General features: G+C 45.5%; 1 protein-coding gene across 3 annotated transcripts in view; it reads left to right on the top strand.

The window, feature by feature from the left end:
- The first annotated feature begins 974 nt into the window (after positions 1 to 974).
- The window catches only part of fam98a (family with sequence similarity 98 member A), a 38,277-nt gene continuing 21,586 nt past the window's right edge, over positions 975 to 17,665 (top strand). For all 3 annotated transcript variants that reach the window (XM_078405326.1, XM_078405324.1, XM_078405325.1), the window contains exons 1-2: positions 975 to 1,130; positions 14,443 to 14,591. In XM_078405326.1, the coding sequence (XP_078261452.1) occupies positions 982 to 1,130; positions 14,443 to 14,591 (298 nt within the window). In that variant the 5' untranslated portion in view covers positions 975 to 981. The remainder of the gene's footprint in view (positions 1,131 to 14,442; positions 14,592 to 17,665) is intronic.

Below are 17,665 nucleotides of genomic sequence, written 5' to 3'. Positions count from 1 at the left end.
GAAGGAAAGTAGTGGGTGGGGTTTGGAGTGGAGAAATTGGTGGGAGTCCAGATGGGAAGGAGGAAGAGAGGTATGGGGTTGTGGGAGATAGGAAGGGGGCTCAGAGTGGGGGGAAGGGAGCGGGGTTAGTTAGGTGTGCACCTCCTTCCTTGCCTCCATCCAGGGACCTCAGCAGTCCTTCCAAGTGAAACAGAGGTTCACATGCACCTCCTTTATCCTCATCTCCTGCGGTTGTAGGGGAAATGACCTGGGGAATGAGTGGTTTGGGTGGGAAAGGATGAGTGAATCAAGAAGTTGCAGAGGGAGTGGTCTCTACGGATGGCGGGAAATGGTGGAGGTGGGAAGATGTGACTAGTGATGGGATCACGTTGGAGGGGGGGGGGGGAGAGAGAGCAAGAGCAGAACTAGAAAACGAGCAGCCTTGTGTCACAGCGTCCATTCAGGCAGAGTAATTTTCTACCACCGGGCGGGCTCTGGATGAGTGGAGTCACTCTCTGCAGCGCTTCATGTCTTCCAGCTGTGCACCGAGCATCCTCATGGTTCAGCGTTTCTCTGGAACTTGGCGTAAGATCAGACATTTTATTTCCTCAGGTGGGGGTTTCCCAGAGACCGAAGCCATTCAAATACTGGCCAAATTCTTTACAAATCCCGTGGGGTGCTTCTTTGCAGGTAACCGCATTAATTCCGGTTAATTAACTCCCCGGAACACAAATAATCCCCCTTCTTTGCAGAGTGCGCTGGAGTTTGATCGGTCGCCATGGGGATAACGGTCTCACACCGGGGTCCTTCGGTGCAGGCTGCTGCCTGTATCAGGCTTTATTTAATAATGATTTGTGGACCCATGTCCGAGCTATTAATTTATCGTTGTTATTATTTTTAAAGGATTTTAAAATATGTTTCTATATATATAAAATAATACGCGAGTTTGTATGTGGGGACCGTCAGGCGGTTGCACGGGCTGCTCGGTGTGAGGCCCCGGACATGCCAACCAAGCAGAAGGTGGTGGCGGCGGGCGGCAGCGCCGAGGACGACGACGAGGAGGGGGGGAGTCCGGTACCGGCAACCGGCAGCGGCACTAGTGCCGGCCGCGGCATGGAGAACGATGTCCTCGACTCGCTGGAGGACCTGGGGTACGGACGCAGTCTGGGACGGGGACGGGAGACGGGGACGGGCCTCTTCCGGAGGCTTCTGCCAGGCCGGGCCGGGCCCCAGGTGGGCGACACAGGGAGGCTGCCTCAATGGCAGCCTGGACTCCGGCCAACATCCCCCAGCCGCAAGGCATCGGGACTTACCTGACAGCAGGCCCGGGCTGGCTGTGAGCTGTCGGCCTGACCAGCAGGCCCTGCGGCTGCTTGGTCACTCTCCGCCCCTTGCTGATCCTGTAGGTTTCATTGACAACCAGCCGCTCAGAAAGGCCGGCGAGTTTCACTTTACTCTGCTATTTTTGCCTAATTGTTTGTGAATCATTGTTCGGCGGCATTGAACACTTGATGCAACTCTGTCGCGGTTACTGCCTTGTGGCAGGGCTGGTGATTTGACCTATTTAAGGTTATGTCTTTAAATGACAAACATTGTGGTTGCTAAACATTTACTAAGTCGCTTGGAAACATTAGTAGCAAAATCTTTTCTGGCAAACTCTGACTTCACCTAGTACAAATACATGATCATCATATTAATAACATTTGATGTCCTAAGTCAAAAAGCCAATGATCTGATTTGAAGTGATCATTTTCAGTTAACTATTGAACCAAAAATGCAAAAGCATTCTCTTTCTCGAAGTAAATGTTACGAACTTGCACTCTGTCCACTTAGGTCTCCTGGTTCTGAACCATTTTTACTCTTCTTTCCAGTCCCATACTTACCTTTCTGTGCTCTGTATCCATTGCCAGAGGAAGGCCACAAGCAAATTGGAGAAATGGCACCTCGCATTCCACTTTTAGGTTAGCTAACAACCCAAGGGAATTGTGTTCAATTTCAAGAAATATCTACTTCTCATTCCCATTCTCTCCACCCTAGCCTACCCATTTCTCCCACCATCCCCCAAGTAAACCTATTCCTTTTCACCTCCTTTAATTCAATGATACTCATTTGTCACATGTACCTATGTGAAATTCTTTGCTTTTGCATACAATACACAAAGAGTCGCTATGTTTCTGGCGCTGACAAAGTTATAAAAGTATTAATTCGAGTCATGTTGGTCCCTCTTTGTTCTCGGTGGCCTCAAGCGCAGGTTCACGATCTTTTCGCTGAACACCTCTGCACATTCTACCTAGGCCTACGTGATTTCCCAGTTGCTAAACACTTTAATTCCCGTTCCCAGAGTGACCTTTCTATCCTGGGACTTCTCCACTGTCAGAGTGAGGCCCAATGCAAATTGGAGGAACGGCACCTCATTATTTCACTTGGGCAGCCCAGCAGTATGAATATTGACTTCTCTAACTTCAAATAACCCTTGCTTTCCTCTCTCTCTGCCCCTCTCTCACTCTAGTTCTCCGATTAGTTTCACTGTCCTGATCAATTTTACTGATTGTGTGCCTCTTTGTCACCTTCTCCTCAGCTAACAACCATTTTATATTTCCTTATCATTGTCTGCTTTGATCTGGCATAACCCTACCATATCTCTAGTCTCCCTCTGCCCTGACTCTCAGTCTGAAGGGTCTTGACCCGAAACGTCACCCATTCCTTCTCTCCAGAGATGTTGCCTGTCCTGCTGAGTTACTCCATCATTTTGTGTCTATTTGCAGAGAAGATTTACCAGGATGTTGCCGGGTCTGAGCTATAGCATTAGGTTGAGCAGGCTGGGTCTCTATTCCCTGGAGCACAGGAGGATGAGGGGTGATCTGAAAGAGGTGTATAAAATCACGAGTGTAATAAATCAGGTTGACGCAGAGTATCTTGCCCAGAGTAGGGGAACCGAGAACCAGAGGATGTAGGTTTAAGGTGAAGGAGGAAAGATTTTATAGGAATCTGAGGGGTAACTTTTTACACAAAGGATGTGGTGGATGTAAGGAACGAGCTGCCAGAGGAGGAAGTTGACACAGGTCTATTGCAACATTTAAGAAGCAATTAGACAGGTACATGGATAAGACAGGTTTGGAGGGATATGGACCAAGCGCAGGCAAGTGGGACTAGTGTAGCTGGGACATTGTTGGCCGGTGTGGGCGAGTTGGGCCGAAGGGCCTGTTTCCACACTGTATCACTCTATGACTCTAAATTGTTGCTGATCTAACCTATACTGATTTGGTTGCCCATTGTCCTTGTGCTTGCTGAGTTATAATGGTTTTGGTAGAATGTGGGAGAGCAACATGTTATGACCTTATTTTATAATATCTCTTTATTTCTCCAATTTTGTCCTCTGCACCCTGACTTCCTATATCCCACACTTTGGATATTGTACTGCTATCTCTTGACATTCAATGGCATTACCATCATTTAATTTCTTGCATGATCATTGTTGACTCATTGACTGGAAATCTAAGTTGACCAGCCACAAACGTACCATGACAAAAGGTGAGTTAATGAATTGCTGTTTTTTCAGTGGGAAACTCTCCACTAGATTTCTCCTCTTCCCACCCCAATCCTACTGTCATCCACAAGATGCAAGTCAGGAATGAGATGGAATATCCTACATGTCTGCAGTTCTAGCAGCACTCAAGAAGATCAATACCAGATATTACAAAGTAACCACACACACACAATGCACAGCAATTACATGCCCACCCAATAGGAAAATATTTTGCTGTTCTTCATTGCCATGAGTGAAAATTCTGGTAAGTTGCCTGCAAGAGTGCAGGAAAGTATCTTTCTAAGAAATGTTCGGGAAGTATAATAATCTCCTTGTCAATGTTGTCTGCGTATTATCATGGAGCTCATTTTGACACCTCAATTCAGAAACATTGTCAATCTGAAATTGTTGGTAAACATAGAAACTACTGAAAATATCAAGTCTGGCAGCATTTGAGAAGAGAGAAAAGCAGTAGGAATAAGCCAGGTAACTTTAGACTTGTGAATGCTATATCGGTGGTCGGGAAGTTATTGGAGAAACAAGCCCCTCGGAAACAAGATTAATCTGAATTTGGAAAACAGGTTTAAAGAAGAATTTCCACCTTGGACATAAAGCGTGGTTCTGTGTGATTGAGCTTTTTGACGATGTAAGTATTCGTGTGGGATCCACGGTGACCATGTAGAATGAGTGGGATCCACGGTGACCATGTAGAAACAAGGAACTGCAGATGCTGGTTTATACCAAAGGACATAAAGTGCTGGAGTAACTCAGCGGGTCAGGCAGCATCCCTGGAGAACATGGATAGGTGACGTTTCGGTCTGGGCTCATCCTCAGAAGAAGGGTCCTGACCTGAAATACCACCTATCCGTGTTCTTCAGGGTGCTGCCTGATCTGCTGAGTTACTCCAGCACTTTGGGACCTATCCACAGTGATTAGGTCGTATGGATTCAGAACCGGCTTACTCAGAAGACAGAGGATTGTGGTGGAAGGGTATAATGCTAGCTGGAGGTCTCATAGTGGAGTTCTGCGGGGATGTATGCTGAGGGTTCTATTGTTTGTGAAGATATTGCAGATGGGAGTTTAATCTGAGGAAGTGTGAGGTATTGGATTTTGGGAGGTTGAATATAAGGGAAAGATATACAGGTAATGGCAAGAACAGTATTGGTGTATAAAGGAATCTTGCGGCTCAGGTCCATAGTTTCCTAAAAGTTTCAACACAAGTAGATAGCCTGGTAAAGTAGTCAAATGGTATGCTTATCTTTATTGGTCGGGACATTGAGTGCAAGAGTCAGAAAGTCATATTACACCTTTGGAGACTTTGGTTCGACCGCATTCCTGTGTGCAATTCTGGTCCGCTGATTACTGGAAGGATGTGGAGGCTTTAGATTAAAGTGTGCAGATGTTTGTCAGAATGCTGCCTGGATTAGAAGGTGATAGCTATAAGGAGAGGTTGGACAAACTTGGATTATTTTCTCTGGAGTATCGGAGGCTAAGGGGTGATCTTCTTCTTGCGTATGGCGTGCACAGCCTAAAGTTGTAGGTCAAAGGTAGACATCCAGGCCAGGGAGGCATCAGTTGCTGGGTGGATGGCCTTGATGCCACCAGGGTAAAGCCTCAGTGAGCAGTCATTCATGATGTGTGGGATGGTCTGGTATGGATAGCCACAGTCGCAAGCAGGGCTGTCTGTCATCCCCACTTGTGCAGGTGATGGGCTGTTCTTGCATGGAGGGTGCGGATCCTGTTCAGGGTTCGCCATTGCTTGCGATGGAGGTCAAATTCCGGTGGTTTCACTGTGGGGTCTGTGATGACTTCTCCATTGTTGGTGTTGGCATCTTTCCAGACTCTGCCCCACTCAGTCTTGGGGTCAAAGTCTTCCAGGGATTTGGCTGAAGACCAGAAGGGTTTGCGGGACTTCAGGCGCATGTTGGGCAGATTGTTCAAGTCAGCATGGATGGGAAGGTCAGGGTTAGCCTCGATTGTTACCCTGCACAATCTAATAGATGTAGGGGTGATCTGATAGAAGTATATATAATTATGAAAGGCGTAAATAAGGTAGACAATCAACCTTTTTTCTCAGGGTGAAAATGTCAAAGATTAGAGGGCTTTAAGGTGTGAGGGGCAAAGTTTCAATGGGATGTGCAGGCCAAGTGTTGTTACACAGAGAGGGTGCCTGGAACACTCTGCCAGGGGTGGTGGTGAAAGCAGACATGATCGTGGCATTTGAGAGGCTTTTAGCTAAGCACATAAATATGATGGGAAGGGAGGGATATGGATCATGTGCAGTCAGAGGAGATTAGTTTAATCTGGCACCATGTTTGGCATTGACACGTGGACCAAAGGGCCTGTTCCTGTACTGTACTGTTCTATGAGGTTGGTACAGTCGATGTAATCCACTTATCTTTCAGCAAGTCCTTCAAGGTACCATGTGAGATATTGCTTCAAAAGGTAAGACCCCATGGAATCCTGGGGAAATTTGACCCAAAATTGGTTTGGTGACAGTTGAGGCTTGTTTTGACGATTAGCCTGTGACCTATGGTGTATGCAGGGATCGGTGTGGGGACTTTTGCCTTCTGTTATGTACGTTAACATTCTGGAACAGTATGAGTGTATAATTAGTAAGTTTGCAGATGACTTGAACATTGGTATAGTGTTGATAATGAGGGGGGTAGTCCTTGGCTACAGTACAAGATTGGTAAAATGGACAAAGTAATGGCAAATTAAATTTTAATCCTGATAACAGTGATGCATTTTGGGAGGCACAATAAATTTGGTTTATTGATTACTTGTACTTGAGGATTGGTTGAACAGGATGGCACCATGGCACAGAGAGCAGCACGGAGATGCACTGGTAGAGCTGCTGCCTCGCAGTGCCAGAGACCAGGGTTTGATCCTGACGACAGGTGCGGTCTGTGTGGAGCTTTCATGTTCTCTGTGTTACCCAGGTGCTCTGGTTTCCTTCCACATCCCAAAGACGTGTGGGTCTGTAGGTTAATTAGTCTCTGTTAATTGCCCTTAGTATGTCGTGGGATAACTAGTGAACGAGCGCTCTATGGTCGGCATGGACTCGGTGGGCCGAAGGGCCTGTGTCCATGCTGTATTTTTAAATTAAACTAAACAGGAGGCTGAGGGGATGAACTTATAGAGGTGTATAAAATCATGAGGGGAATAGACAGGGTGAATGCAGTCTTTTATCCAGAGTAGGAAAATCAAAAACCAGATGACATAGATTTAAGGTGACAGAGGTGAGATTTAATAGGAACCTGATGGGCAACCGTTTCACTCAGTGAGTGGTGGGTATATTGAGCGAGCTGGCCGAGGAGGTAGTCGAGGGAAGTACGATAACAGCATTTAACGAACACTTGGATAGGAAAGGTTGAGAGGGTTATGGGTCAAACAAGTGAAAATAGAGTATGTGTAGGAAGGAACTGCAGATGCTGGTTTAAACTGAAGATAGAGACAAAAAACTGGAGTGACTCAGCGGGACAGGCAGCATTTCTGGCGAGAAGGAATGGGTGACGTTTCGGGTCGAGACCCTTCTTCAGACTGAAAGTCACGGGAAAGGGAAACGAAAGATATAGACAATGATGTCGAGAAATAAAGAACAATAAATGAAAGATATGCAAAAAAAGTTATGATGATAAAGGAAACAGGCCTTTGTCAGCTGTTTGTTGGGTGAAAACGACAAGCTGGTGCGACTTGGGTGGGGGAGTAATAGATAGAGAGGAAATGCTGGGATTACTTGGTTAGAGAAATCAATATTCATACAACTGGGCTATAGGCTGCCCAAGTGAAATATGAGATGCTGTTCCTCCAATTTGCGTTTAGCCTCGCTCTGACAATGGAGGAGACCTAGGACAGAAAGGTCAGTGTGGGAATGGGACGGAGAATTAAAGTGTTTAGCAACCGGGTGATCAGGTAGGTTCAGGCAGACTGAGTGAAGGCGTTCAGCGAAACGATTGCCCAGTCTGCGTTTGGTCTTGCCGAGGTATAAGAGTCCACATCTTGAACAACGGATAAAGTGGATGAGGTTGGAGGGGGTGCAAGGGAACCTCTGCCTAACCTGAAAGGACTGTCAGGGTTCCTGGACAGAGTCGAGGGAGGAGGTATTAGGACAGGTGTTGTATCTTCTGCGGTTGCATCGGAAGGTACCTGGGGAGGGGGTGGTTTGGGTGGGAAGGGACGAGTTAACCAGGGAGTTGCTGAAGGAACAGTCTCTGCGAAAGGTGAAAAGGGGTGGCGATTGGAAGATGTAACTGGTGCGTAGGAAAAAACTGCAGATGCTGGTTTAAATCGAAGGTAGACACAAAATGCTGGAGTACAGTAACTCAGCAGGACAGGCAGCATCTCTGGGGAGATGTGACTAGTGTTGGGATCCCGATGGAGGTGGTGAAAATTTTGGAGGATTATGTGTTGTATGTGACGGCTGATGGGGTGAAAGGTAAGGTCTAGGGGGACTGTCTTTGTTGTGGGGAGGGGGAGCAAGGGCGGAGCTGCGGGATACCAAGGAGACATGAGAGAGGGCCTCATCTATGGTGGGAAAGGGGAACCCCCATTCCTAAAGAATGAGGAAATCTCGGTTGTCTTGGTATAGAACGCCTCATCTTGGGCGCAGATTTTTGTTTTTTTATTTCAAAATATACTTTATTCGAGAAATAAATATACAAAACATGATCCTTACAAAACACCATCCGACTTTCTCAGAAGCTATACATACATTCAATACGGTTTACACAAATTACACAAATTTCACAAATTACACAGATGCGGCCGTAGACGGAGGAATTGGGATTAGGGGATAGTCTTTCCAGGAAGCAGGGTTGGACTAGCTTAGATGGGACATCTTGTCGGCATGGATGAGCTGGGCCAAAGGGTCTGGTTCCTTAGATAGACACAAAAAACTGGAGTAACTCAGCGGGACAGACATCATCTCTGGAGATAAGGAATGGGTGATTTTTCAGATCGAGACCATTCTTCAGACTGGTTAGGGATAAGGGAAATGAGAGATATAGACAGTGATGTGGAGTGATAAAGAACAATGAATAAAAGTGACGATGATAAAGGAAATAGGCCATTGTTAGCTGTTTGTAGGGTGAAAATGAGAACCTAGTGCGACTTGGGTGGGGGAGGAATAGAGTGAGAGGGAATGTCGGGGCTACCTGAAGTGAGAGAAATCAATATTCATACCACTGGGCTGTAAGCTGCCCAAGCGAAATATGAGATGTTGTTCCTCCAAATTGCGTTTAGCCTCACTCTGACAACGGAGGAGACCGAGAACAGAAAGGTCTGTGTAGGAATGGGAAGGCGAATTAAAGTGTCCAGCAACCGGGAGATCAGGTAGGTTCAGGCGGGCTGAGCGAAGGTGTTCTTTAAAACGATCGCCCAGTCTGCGTTGGGGGAGTCCAGAACCAGGGGTCACAGTTTAAGAATAAGAGGTAGGCCATTTAGGACTGAGATGAGGAAAAACCTTTCACCCAGAGAGTTGTGAATGTGGAATTCTCTGCCGTAGAAGGCAGTGGAGGCCAATTCACTGGATGTTTTCAAGGGAGAGTTAGATTTAGCTTTTTGGGCTAAGGGAATCAAGGGATATGGGGAAAAAGCCGGAACGGGATACTGATTTTGGATGATCAGCCATGATCATGTTGAATGGCCGTTATGGCTCGAAGGGCCGAATGGCCTACTCCTGTACCTATTTTCTATGTTTGATCTTGCCGATGTATAAGAGTCCACATCTCGAACAACGGATACAGTAGATGAGGTTGGAGGAGGTGCAAGTGAACCTCTGCCTAGCCTAACCTGAAAGGACTGTCGGGGTCCCGGGACAGAGTCGAGGGAGGAGGTATAGCGACAGGAGTTGCATCTTCTGCAGTTGCAGGGGAAGGTACCTGGGGAGAGGGTGGTTTGGGTGGGAAGGGATCAATTAACCAGGGAGTTGCAGAGGGAACGGTCTCTACGGAAGGCGGAAAGGGGTGGAAATGGGAAAATGCGGCTAGTGGTGGGATCCCGTTGGGGGTGGTGGAAATTTTGGAGGATTATGTGTTGTATGCGACGGCTGATGGGGTGGGAGGTAAGGATTAAGGGGACTCTCTCTGTCGCGACCAGGGGCAGGGGGATCAAGGGCGGAGCTACGGGGTACCGAGGAGACACGAGTGAGGGTCTTATCTATGATGGGAGAGGGGAGCCCCCGTTACCTAAAGAATGAGGACATCTCTGATGTTCTGGTATGGAACACCTCATCTTGGGCACAGATGTGGCGTAGACGGAGGAATTGGGAGTAGGGGATAGTTTTTGCAGGAAGCAGGGTGGGAAGTGTATTCGAGATAGTTGTGGGAGTCAGTGGGTTTGTAATGGACACCAGTCAATAGTCTATTTCCTGTGATGGAGACTGTGAGATCAAGAAAGGGGAGGGAGGTGTCGTAGATGGTCCAAGTAAATTTGAGTGCAGGATGAAAATTGGTGAAGTTGATGAAGTCCATGAGTTCTGCATGGGTGCAGGAGGTAATATCGATGCAGCCATCAATGTCAACGTGATAGCGTTTGGGGATAGGGCCAGTGTACGCCTGGAACAGGGATTGTTTACCGTACCCAACAAAGAGGCAGGCATAGCTGGGGCTCATGCGGGTGCTCACAGCTACGCCTTGGACTTGGAGGAAGTGGGAGGATTCAAAGGAGAAGTTGTTGAGGCTGAGGGCCAGCTCCGCTAGGTGGAGTAGAGTGTTAGTAGAGGGAAATTGAATGGTTCTGCGGTCGAGGAAGAAACGGAGGGCTTTAAGGCCTTTGTGGTGGTGGATTGAGGTGTAGAGTGACTGTCCATCGTAAAGATGAGGGAGTGGGGGCTCAGAAAGCGGAAATCATCAAAGAGACGAAGAACATGTGAGGTATCTTGGACATAGGTCGCGAGAGATTGGACCGGGGGGGATAGGATGGAGTCGAGGTACGTGGAAATCATTTCCGTGGGACAGGAACAGGCAGAAACAATGGGTCTGCCAGGGCAGTTGTGTTTGTGGATTTTGGGGAGAAGGTTAAACAGGGCTGTGTGGGGCTGGGAAACAATAAGGTTGGAGGTCTGGTTCCTTGCCTTATGACTGTATGACTTACTGAAGAACAGAGTGACCATAATGTATGTATCCAAGTATCAGTAGCATAAGTTGATGTGATGGTCAAGAAAGCATCAAGACACTTGTCTTCATTTACTGTGGCATTGAAGGTAAGAGCAGGGAGTTTATGGTACATTAGTTAGGCCATAACTGGAATACAGTGTATAATTCAGGTCACCAGAAAAAGTGTGATTGCTTTAGTAAGGTTACAGAGGAGATTCGCCAGCATGTTGCCTGCTATGATATTTAGTTTCATTATCATTTCAAAGACGTGAATGAGAAGCTTAACTTGAAGGTAGACACAAAATGCTGGAGTAACCCAGTGGGTCAGGCAGCATCACGGGGGAGAAGAAATGGGTGCCGTTTCGGGTCAAGACCCTTTTTCAGACTGATGTCAGGGGAGGGGCTGGGACAAAGATAGAATGTAGTCGGAGACAGTAAGACTGGTGGGAGAACTGGGAAGGGGGAGGGGCGAGGGAGGGAAAGCAAGTGCTATCTGTAGCGAAGTCAATGTTCATACCACTGGGGTGTAAGCGACCCAAGTGAAATTTCCTACACAAGCTTAACCTGAGCTAGATTGTTATCAGTAAGCAAATTATTTATTTGGAATTCCCATCTGCAAGGACAAAAGTTTTAGTAAAACAAATCAGTATTTCGGAAGGAATGACCTGTCAATTTTTTAGTCAATTTTCTTTTTGATCATGCTTCATAAATTCATAAGTCATAGGAGCGGTATCAGGCCATTTGGTCTATCAAGTCTGCTCTGCTATTCAATCTATCCCCTCAACCCCATTCTCCTGCCTTCTCCACGTAACACACTTGCTAATCAAGAACCTGTCAATCTCTGATCTAAAAATACCCAATGACTTGGCCTCCACAGCCGTCTTTGGCAATGAATTCCACAGGTTCATCACCGTCTGGCTAAAAAAAATCTCTCCTTACCCCCCTTCTAAAGATATGTCCTTTTATTCTGAGGCAATGCCCTTTGGTCCTAGACTCTCCCACTAGTGGAAGCATCCTCTCCACATCCACTCTAACCAGGCTTTTCACTATTCGGTGTTTCAATGAGATCCTCCTCCTCATCGTTCTGAACTCCAGTGAGTACAAGCCGAGAGGTGTCAAATACTCATCATACGTTAACCCTATCATCCCCAGTATCATTCCCGTAAACCTCCTCTGGACCCTCTCCGACGCCAGCACATTCCTTCTCGGATACGGGGCCCAAACTCTTCACAATACTCCAAATGCGGTCTGACTAGCGCCTTGTAAAGCCTCAGCATTAGTCTGAAGAAGGATCTTGACCCGAAACGTCACCCATTCCTTCTCTCCAAAGATGCTGCCTGTCCCGCTGAGTTACTTCAGCTTTTTGTATCTATCCTTAGCATTACACCCCTGCTTTTATATTCTAGTCCTCGAAATGAATGGTAATGTTGCATTTGCCTTCCTTGCAAATTAACCTTTTGGGAATCCTGCACCAGCGCTCCCAAGTCCTATTGCACCTCCAATTTGTGAATTATCTCCCCATTTTGAAAATAGTTTATGCCTTTGTTTCCACTACCAAAGTGCATGACTGCACATTTTGCTACGCTGTATTCCACCTGTCTCTTCTTTGCCCACTCTCCCAACCTGTCCAAGTCCTTCTACAGACTTCCTGCTTCCTCCACACTACCAGCCTCTCCACTGATCTTTGTATCATCTGCAAACTTAGCCACAAAGCCATCAATCAATCATCCAAAACATTAATATACAATGTGAACACTGACCCCCGTGGAACACCACGAGTCACCAGCAGCCAAACAGAAAAAGCCCCCTTTATTCCCACTCTGCCTGCAGCTATTCAGCCAATCTTGTTTTGATGTGTTTATGCTTTATTCTTAATTGTTAACTGTATGTTTGTGCTGTCATTTGTGAGCGGAGCACCAAGGCACATTCCTTGTATATGCATACTTGGCCAATAAACCTATTCATTCTACGCATGCTAGTATCTTCCTTCTAATACAGTGGGGTCTCATCTTATTTAGCGCCTCATGTGCAGCACCTCATCAAAGGCCTTCTGAAAATAAAAGATTTTTCATTACAGTGAAGTAAATTAATACATTGTTTCATTGAGGTTAATATTTAAAGACAAAACATTTCCATTGATACATTTCCACAAATTGTATTGGCATTAGTAAATGCAGCTTTATTAAATTCTGACAGAGTTTTGAAATCTTTTTGCATATAGAAAAGCATTATAGACAATAGGTGCAGGAGTAGGCCATTCGGCCCTTCGAGCCAGCACCACCATTCAATGTGATCATGGCTGATCATTCTCAATCAGTACCCCGTTCCTGCCTTCTCCCCATATCCCCTGACTCCGCTATCCTTAAGAGCTCTATCTAGCTCTCTCTTGAAAGCATTCAGAGATCCACTGCCTTTTGAGGCAGAGAATTCCACAGATTTACAGCTTTCTGACTGAAAAAGTTTTTCCTCATCTCTGTTCTAAATGACCTACCCCTTATTCTTAAACTGTGGCCCCTGGTTCTGGACTCTCCCAACATTGGGAACATGTTTCCTGCCTCTAACGTGTCCAACCCCTTAATAATCTTATATGTTTCAATAAGATCCCCTCTCATCCTTCTAAATTTCAGTGTATACATGCCTAGTCGCTCCAGTCTTTCAACATACGACAGTCCCGCCATTCCGGGAATTAACCTAGTAAACCTACGCTGCACGCCCTCAATAGCAAGAATATCCTCCTCAAATTTGGAGACCAAAACTACACACAGTACTCCAGGTGCAGTCTCACTAGGGCCCTGTACAACTGTGGAAGGACCTCTTTGTTCCTATACTCAACTCCTCGTTGTGAAGGCCAACATTCCATTGGCTTTCTTCACTGCCTGCTGTACCTGCATGCTTCCTTTCAGTGACTGATGCACTGAGACACCCAGATCTCGTTGTACGTCCCCTTTTCCTAACTTGACACCATTCAGATAATAATCTGCCTTTCTATTCTTACCACCAAAGTGGATAACCTCACACATCCACATTAAACTGCATCTGCCATGCATCCGGCCACTCATACAGCCTGTCCAAGTCACCCTGCAACCTCATAGCATCTTCCTCACAGTTCACACTGCCACCCAGCTTTGTGTCATCTGCAAATTTGCTAATGTTACTTTTAATCCCTTCATCCAAGTCATTAATGTATATTGTAAATAGCTGCGGTCCCAGCACCGAGCCTGCCATTCTGAAACGGACCCATTTATCCCCACTCTTTGCTTTCTGTCTGCCAACCAATTTTCTATCCATGTCAGTACCCTACCCCCAATACCATGTGCTCTAATTTTGCCCACTAATCTCCAATGTGGGACCTTGTTGAAGGCTTTCTGAAAGTCAAGGTACACTGTATCCACCGGCTCTCCCCTGTCCATTTTCCTAGTTACATCCTCAAAAAATTCCTGATTAGTCAAGCATGATTTCCCCTTCGTAAATCCATGCTGACTCGGAACGATCCTGTTACTGCTATCTAAATGCTCCGCAATTTCGTCTTTTATAATTGACTCCAGCATCTTTCCTGTTTTCTCTCTCCCTCCTTTCTTAAAATGTGGGATAACATTAGCTACCCTCCAATCCACAGGAACTGATCCTGAATCTATAGAACATTGGAAAATGATCACCAATGCATCCATGATTTCTCGAGCCACCTCCTTAAGTACCCTAGGATGCAGACCATCAGGCCCTGGGGATTTATCAGCCTTCAGTCCCATCAGTCTACACAACACCTTTTCCTGCCTAATGTGAACAAAAGAGACTTTTTTAAAAACCTTCTGGATTGTTTATAGTTCTATACTCATTTTGCAGATACAAGGGTGCGCTACTGGACGAAGGGGCTCTGGAGTTGGCAGCAGCTGATGGAGCAGCTTCTCCAGAATATACTAAACTATGTGCCTGGCTTGTAATGGAACTGAAAGCTTTTTATAATCTGATCGAAAATGTCAATGCAACTGCTAGTAAGTACTTATTTTTCATTAATAATTGCAAGTGGTATCACCCAAGTAACAATGACTGTAATTCAGTTTGCAAATGAAATAACAATATCGGAAAATAATTTGGTGTTAATATTGCATTAACATGCTAGTAGGTGATGCATATGTATTCTGACAACTTGAAGAGACTCTGAGCTAACTCTTTGTAGACTTATGCCTTTATTTAATTATCATTCTGAATTACTCTATCTTGGTTCAAACCACTAAAATCAGCAAGATGGATGATTGTACAATCAACATTTAAAGTGTAACCCTTGTATCATTACACATGAGCATTACGTCATACAGCATGGAAACTGGTCCTTTGGCCCACTGAGCTATTGTACATCAATTTTTTTTTATTTTCTCTTTTTCCATATATTACACCCTACCTCTCCTCCTCTTCTATCTTCCCCCCCCCCCCCCCCCCCCCCCCCAAGTCAATTGCTTACTTATGAAGAGGAATGTATAGTAGCTAAGTAACTTACCAATCTTCATAAGTTCATAATGTTCAGAAGTAATAAAAGCAGAAATAGGCCTTTCGGCCTTCGAGTCAACTCTGCCATTCAATCATGACCGACCTATCTTTCCCTCTCAAATTCATTCTCCTGCCTTCTTCCCGTAACCTTTGACACACTTGCTAATCAAGAACATGTCAATCTTTGCATTAAAATACTTAATGACTTGGCCTCCACAGCTGTCTGTGGGAATGAATTTCACAGATTCATCGCCCTTGGGCTAAAGAAATTCCATCTCATCTCAGTTGCTCAGGATAAACTTCATCTGCCACAGCTCCGCCCATTTCCGCAGTAAAGTATATCCTGCCATATCCCAAAAAAGACGCCAAAAACTGGAGTAACTCAGCGGGTCAGACAGCATCTCAAGAGAAAAGGAATAGGTGACATTTCGGATTGAGACCCTTCTTCAGACCAGTTCTGGTCGCGCCATTACAGGGAAGATGTGGAGGCTTTGGAAAGGGTGCACAGAAGGTTTACCTGAATGCTGCCTGTATTAGATATCAGCTACAGGGAGAGGTTGGATAGACTTGGATTGTTTTCTCTGGAACATCGGAGGTTGAGCGGAGACTTGATAGAAGTATTGTAAAATTATGAGAGTCGGGGTACACAGTCAGACTCCTTTTTTTCCCCCAAGAGTGGAAATGTCTAACATTAGACGGCATAGCCATAAGGTAAGAGTGGGGAAATTTTAATGGAGATATGTGGGCAAAGTTTTATGCACAGAGAGTGGTGGGGCCCTGGAATTTATTGCCAGAGGTGGTGGTGGAAACAGATACGACAGTGGTTTTTAAGAGGCTTTTAGATAGACACATTGAAGTGCAGGGAATTGAGGGATATGGATCATGTATATGAGTCATAGTCATACAGCAGGGAAACAGCACCTTGTTCTTAGCTTGCCCTTACCGACCAGGGTGTCCCTATCTACACTAATCCCACTTGCTTACATTGGCCCATATCCCTCTAAAACCTTATCCATGTACCTGTCCAAATATCTTTTAAATGTTGTTATAGTTTCTGCCTCAACTACCTACTCTGGGAGCTCATTCCATATATATATCCTCTATGGAAAAAGTTGCCCCTCAGATTCCTATTAAATCTTTCTCCTCTCACCTTAAACCTATAAACCTCTGGTTCTTGATTCTCCTGCTCTGTGCATCTACCTTATTTTTTCCACTCATGATCTTATCCACCTCTATAAGATTATCTCTCATCCTACACTCCACAAAGAATACAATCCTAAGCTGTCCAACTTCTCCCCATGGCTCAGGCCCTCAAGTCTTGGCAACATCGTCAAAGTCTTCTCTGCACTCTTTGCAGCTTAACAACATCTTTCCTGTAGCAGGAAGATCAAAGCTGAACACAATACTTCAAATGTGGCCTCACCAGCACAGTGTACAGCTGCAACATAACATCCAAACTTTTATACTCTATTTTACTCACTGATGAAGGCCTATGTGCCGAAAGCCATCTTAAACACCTTATCTACCTGTAACGCCACTTTCAAGGAACTATATACACTCGTAAATCCCTCTGCTCTGCAACACTCCCTGGAACCAACCCCTTAATAGTCTTATATGTTTCAATAAGATCCCCGCTCGTCCTTCTAAATTCCAGTCTATACAAGTCCAGCCGCTCCAGCTTTTTTCACTGCCTGCTGTACTTGCATGCTAACTTTAAGTGACTGATGAACACCATCACTTTATGGTCATCTGCCTTGTACGTTCTCATCCACTGATAAACTGATGAGATCAGTTTAAGCAGGCATCATGTTCGACTCAAACATTGTAGGCTGAAGGACCTGCTTCTGTCTCCTGCGGCTTCACTCGCCGATGTCCACTTTGGTCTTTGAGGGCCCTGTTTTTTTCCAAGTTACTTTTTTCCCCTGACTACACTATAAAATCTCTTTGGATTCTTCTTAATCCTCTCTGCTAATGCTCCCTTATGCCTCTTTTTGGCCCTCCTGGTTTCCTTCTTAAATGTACTCGTGCATTCACGATACCCAAGGAATTCACTTGATCCCAGCTGCTTGTACCTTTTTTTCTGATCAGAGCCTCAAGATGTCTTGTCATCCGGGTTTCTGTATTGCTGCCAGCCTTGCCTTCACTCACAACAGGAACATGCAGACTTTGAACTCCCGCTATCTCACATTTAAAAGCACCCCACTTGCTGAAATTTACCTTGACCATTAACGGCCTACTCCTCTATCAACCTTTGCAAGCTCCTGTCGAATGCCATCAACATTTTCCATGCCCAAATTTAGAACTTCAATTTGTGGACCAGTTCTGTACTTTTCCAAAACTATCTTAAACCAATAGAATTATTATATCTGGTCCCAAAGTGCCCCCCCCCCCCCCCCCCCCCCCCCACACGACACCTCAGTAATTTTGACTTTTAACTGAAATGCTTCATTTTTACTTGTATAACTTTACAACCATGACACTCAAATTAGTGTTAATGATATCTGCATCTTATGGCTTGGATAAAAAAGTTGAAATAGCTGTAATACTGTGTAATAAGTGGGTTTGGATTCTAGGATCTATG

Source organism: Rhinoraja longicauda, chromosome 9 (genome assembly GCF_053455715.1).
Source record: "Rhinoraja longicauda isolate Sanriku21f chromosome 9, sRhiLon1.1, whole genome shotgun sequence".
In the NCBI taxonomy this organism is placed as follows: Eukaryota; Metazoa; Chordata; class Chondrichthyes; order Rajiformes; family Arhynchobatidae; genus Rhinoraja; species Rhinoraja longicauda.
Note: the sequence above shows the minus strand (reverse complement) of the source record. Positions and strands in the feature narration are given on the sequence as shown.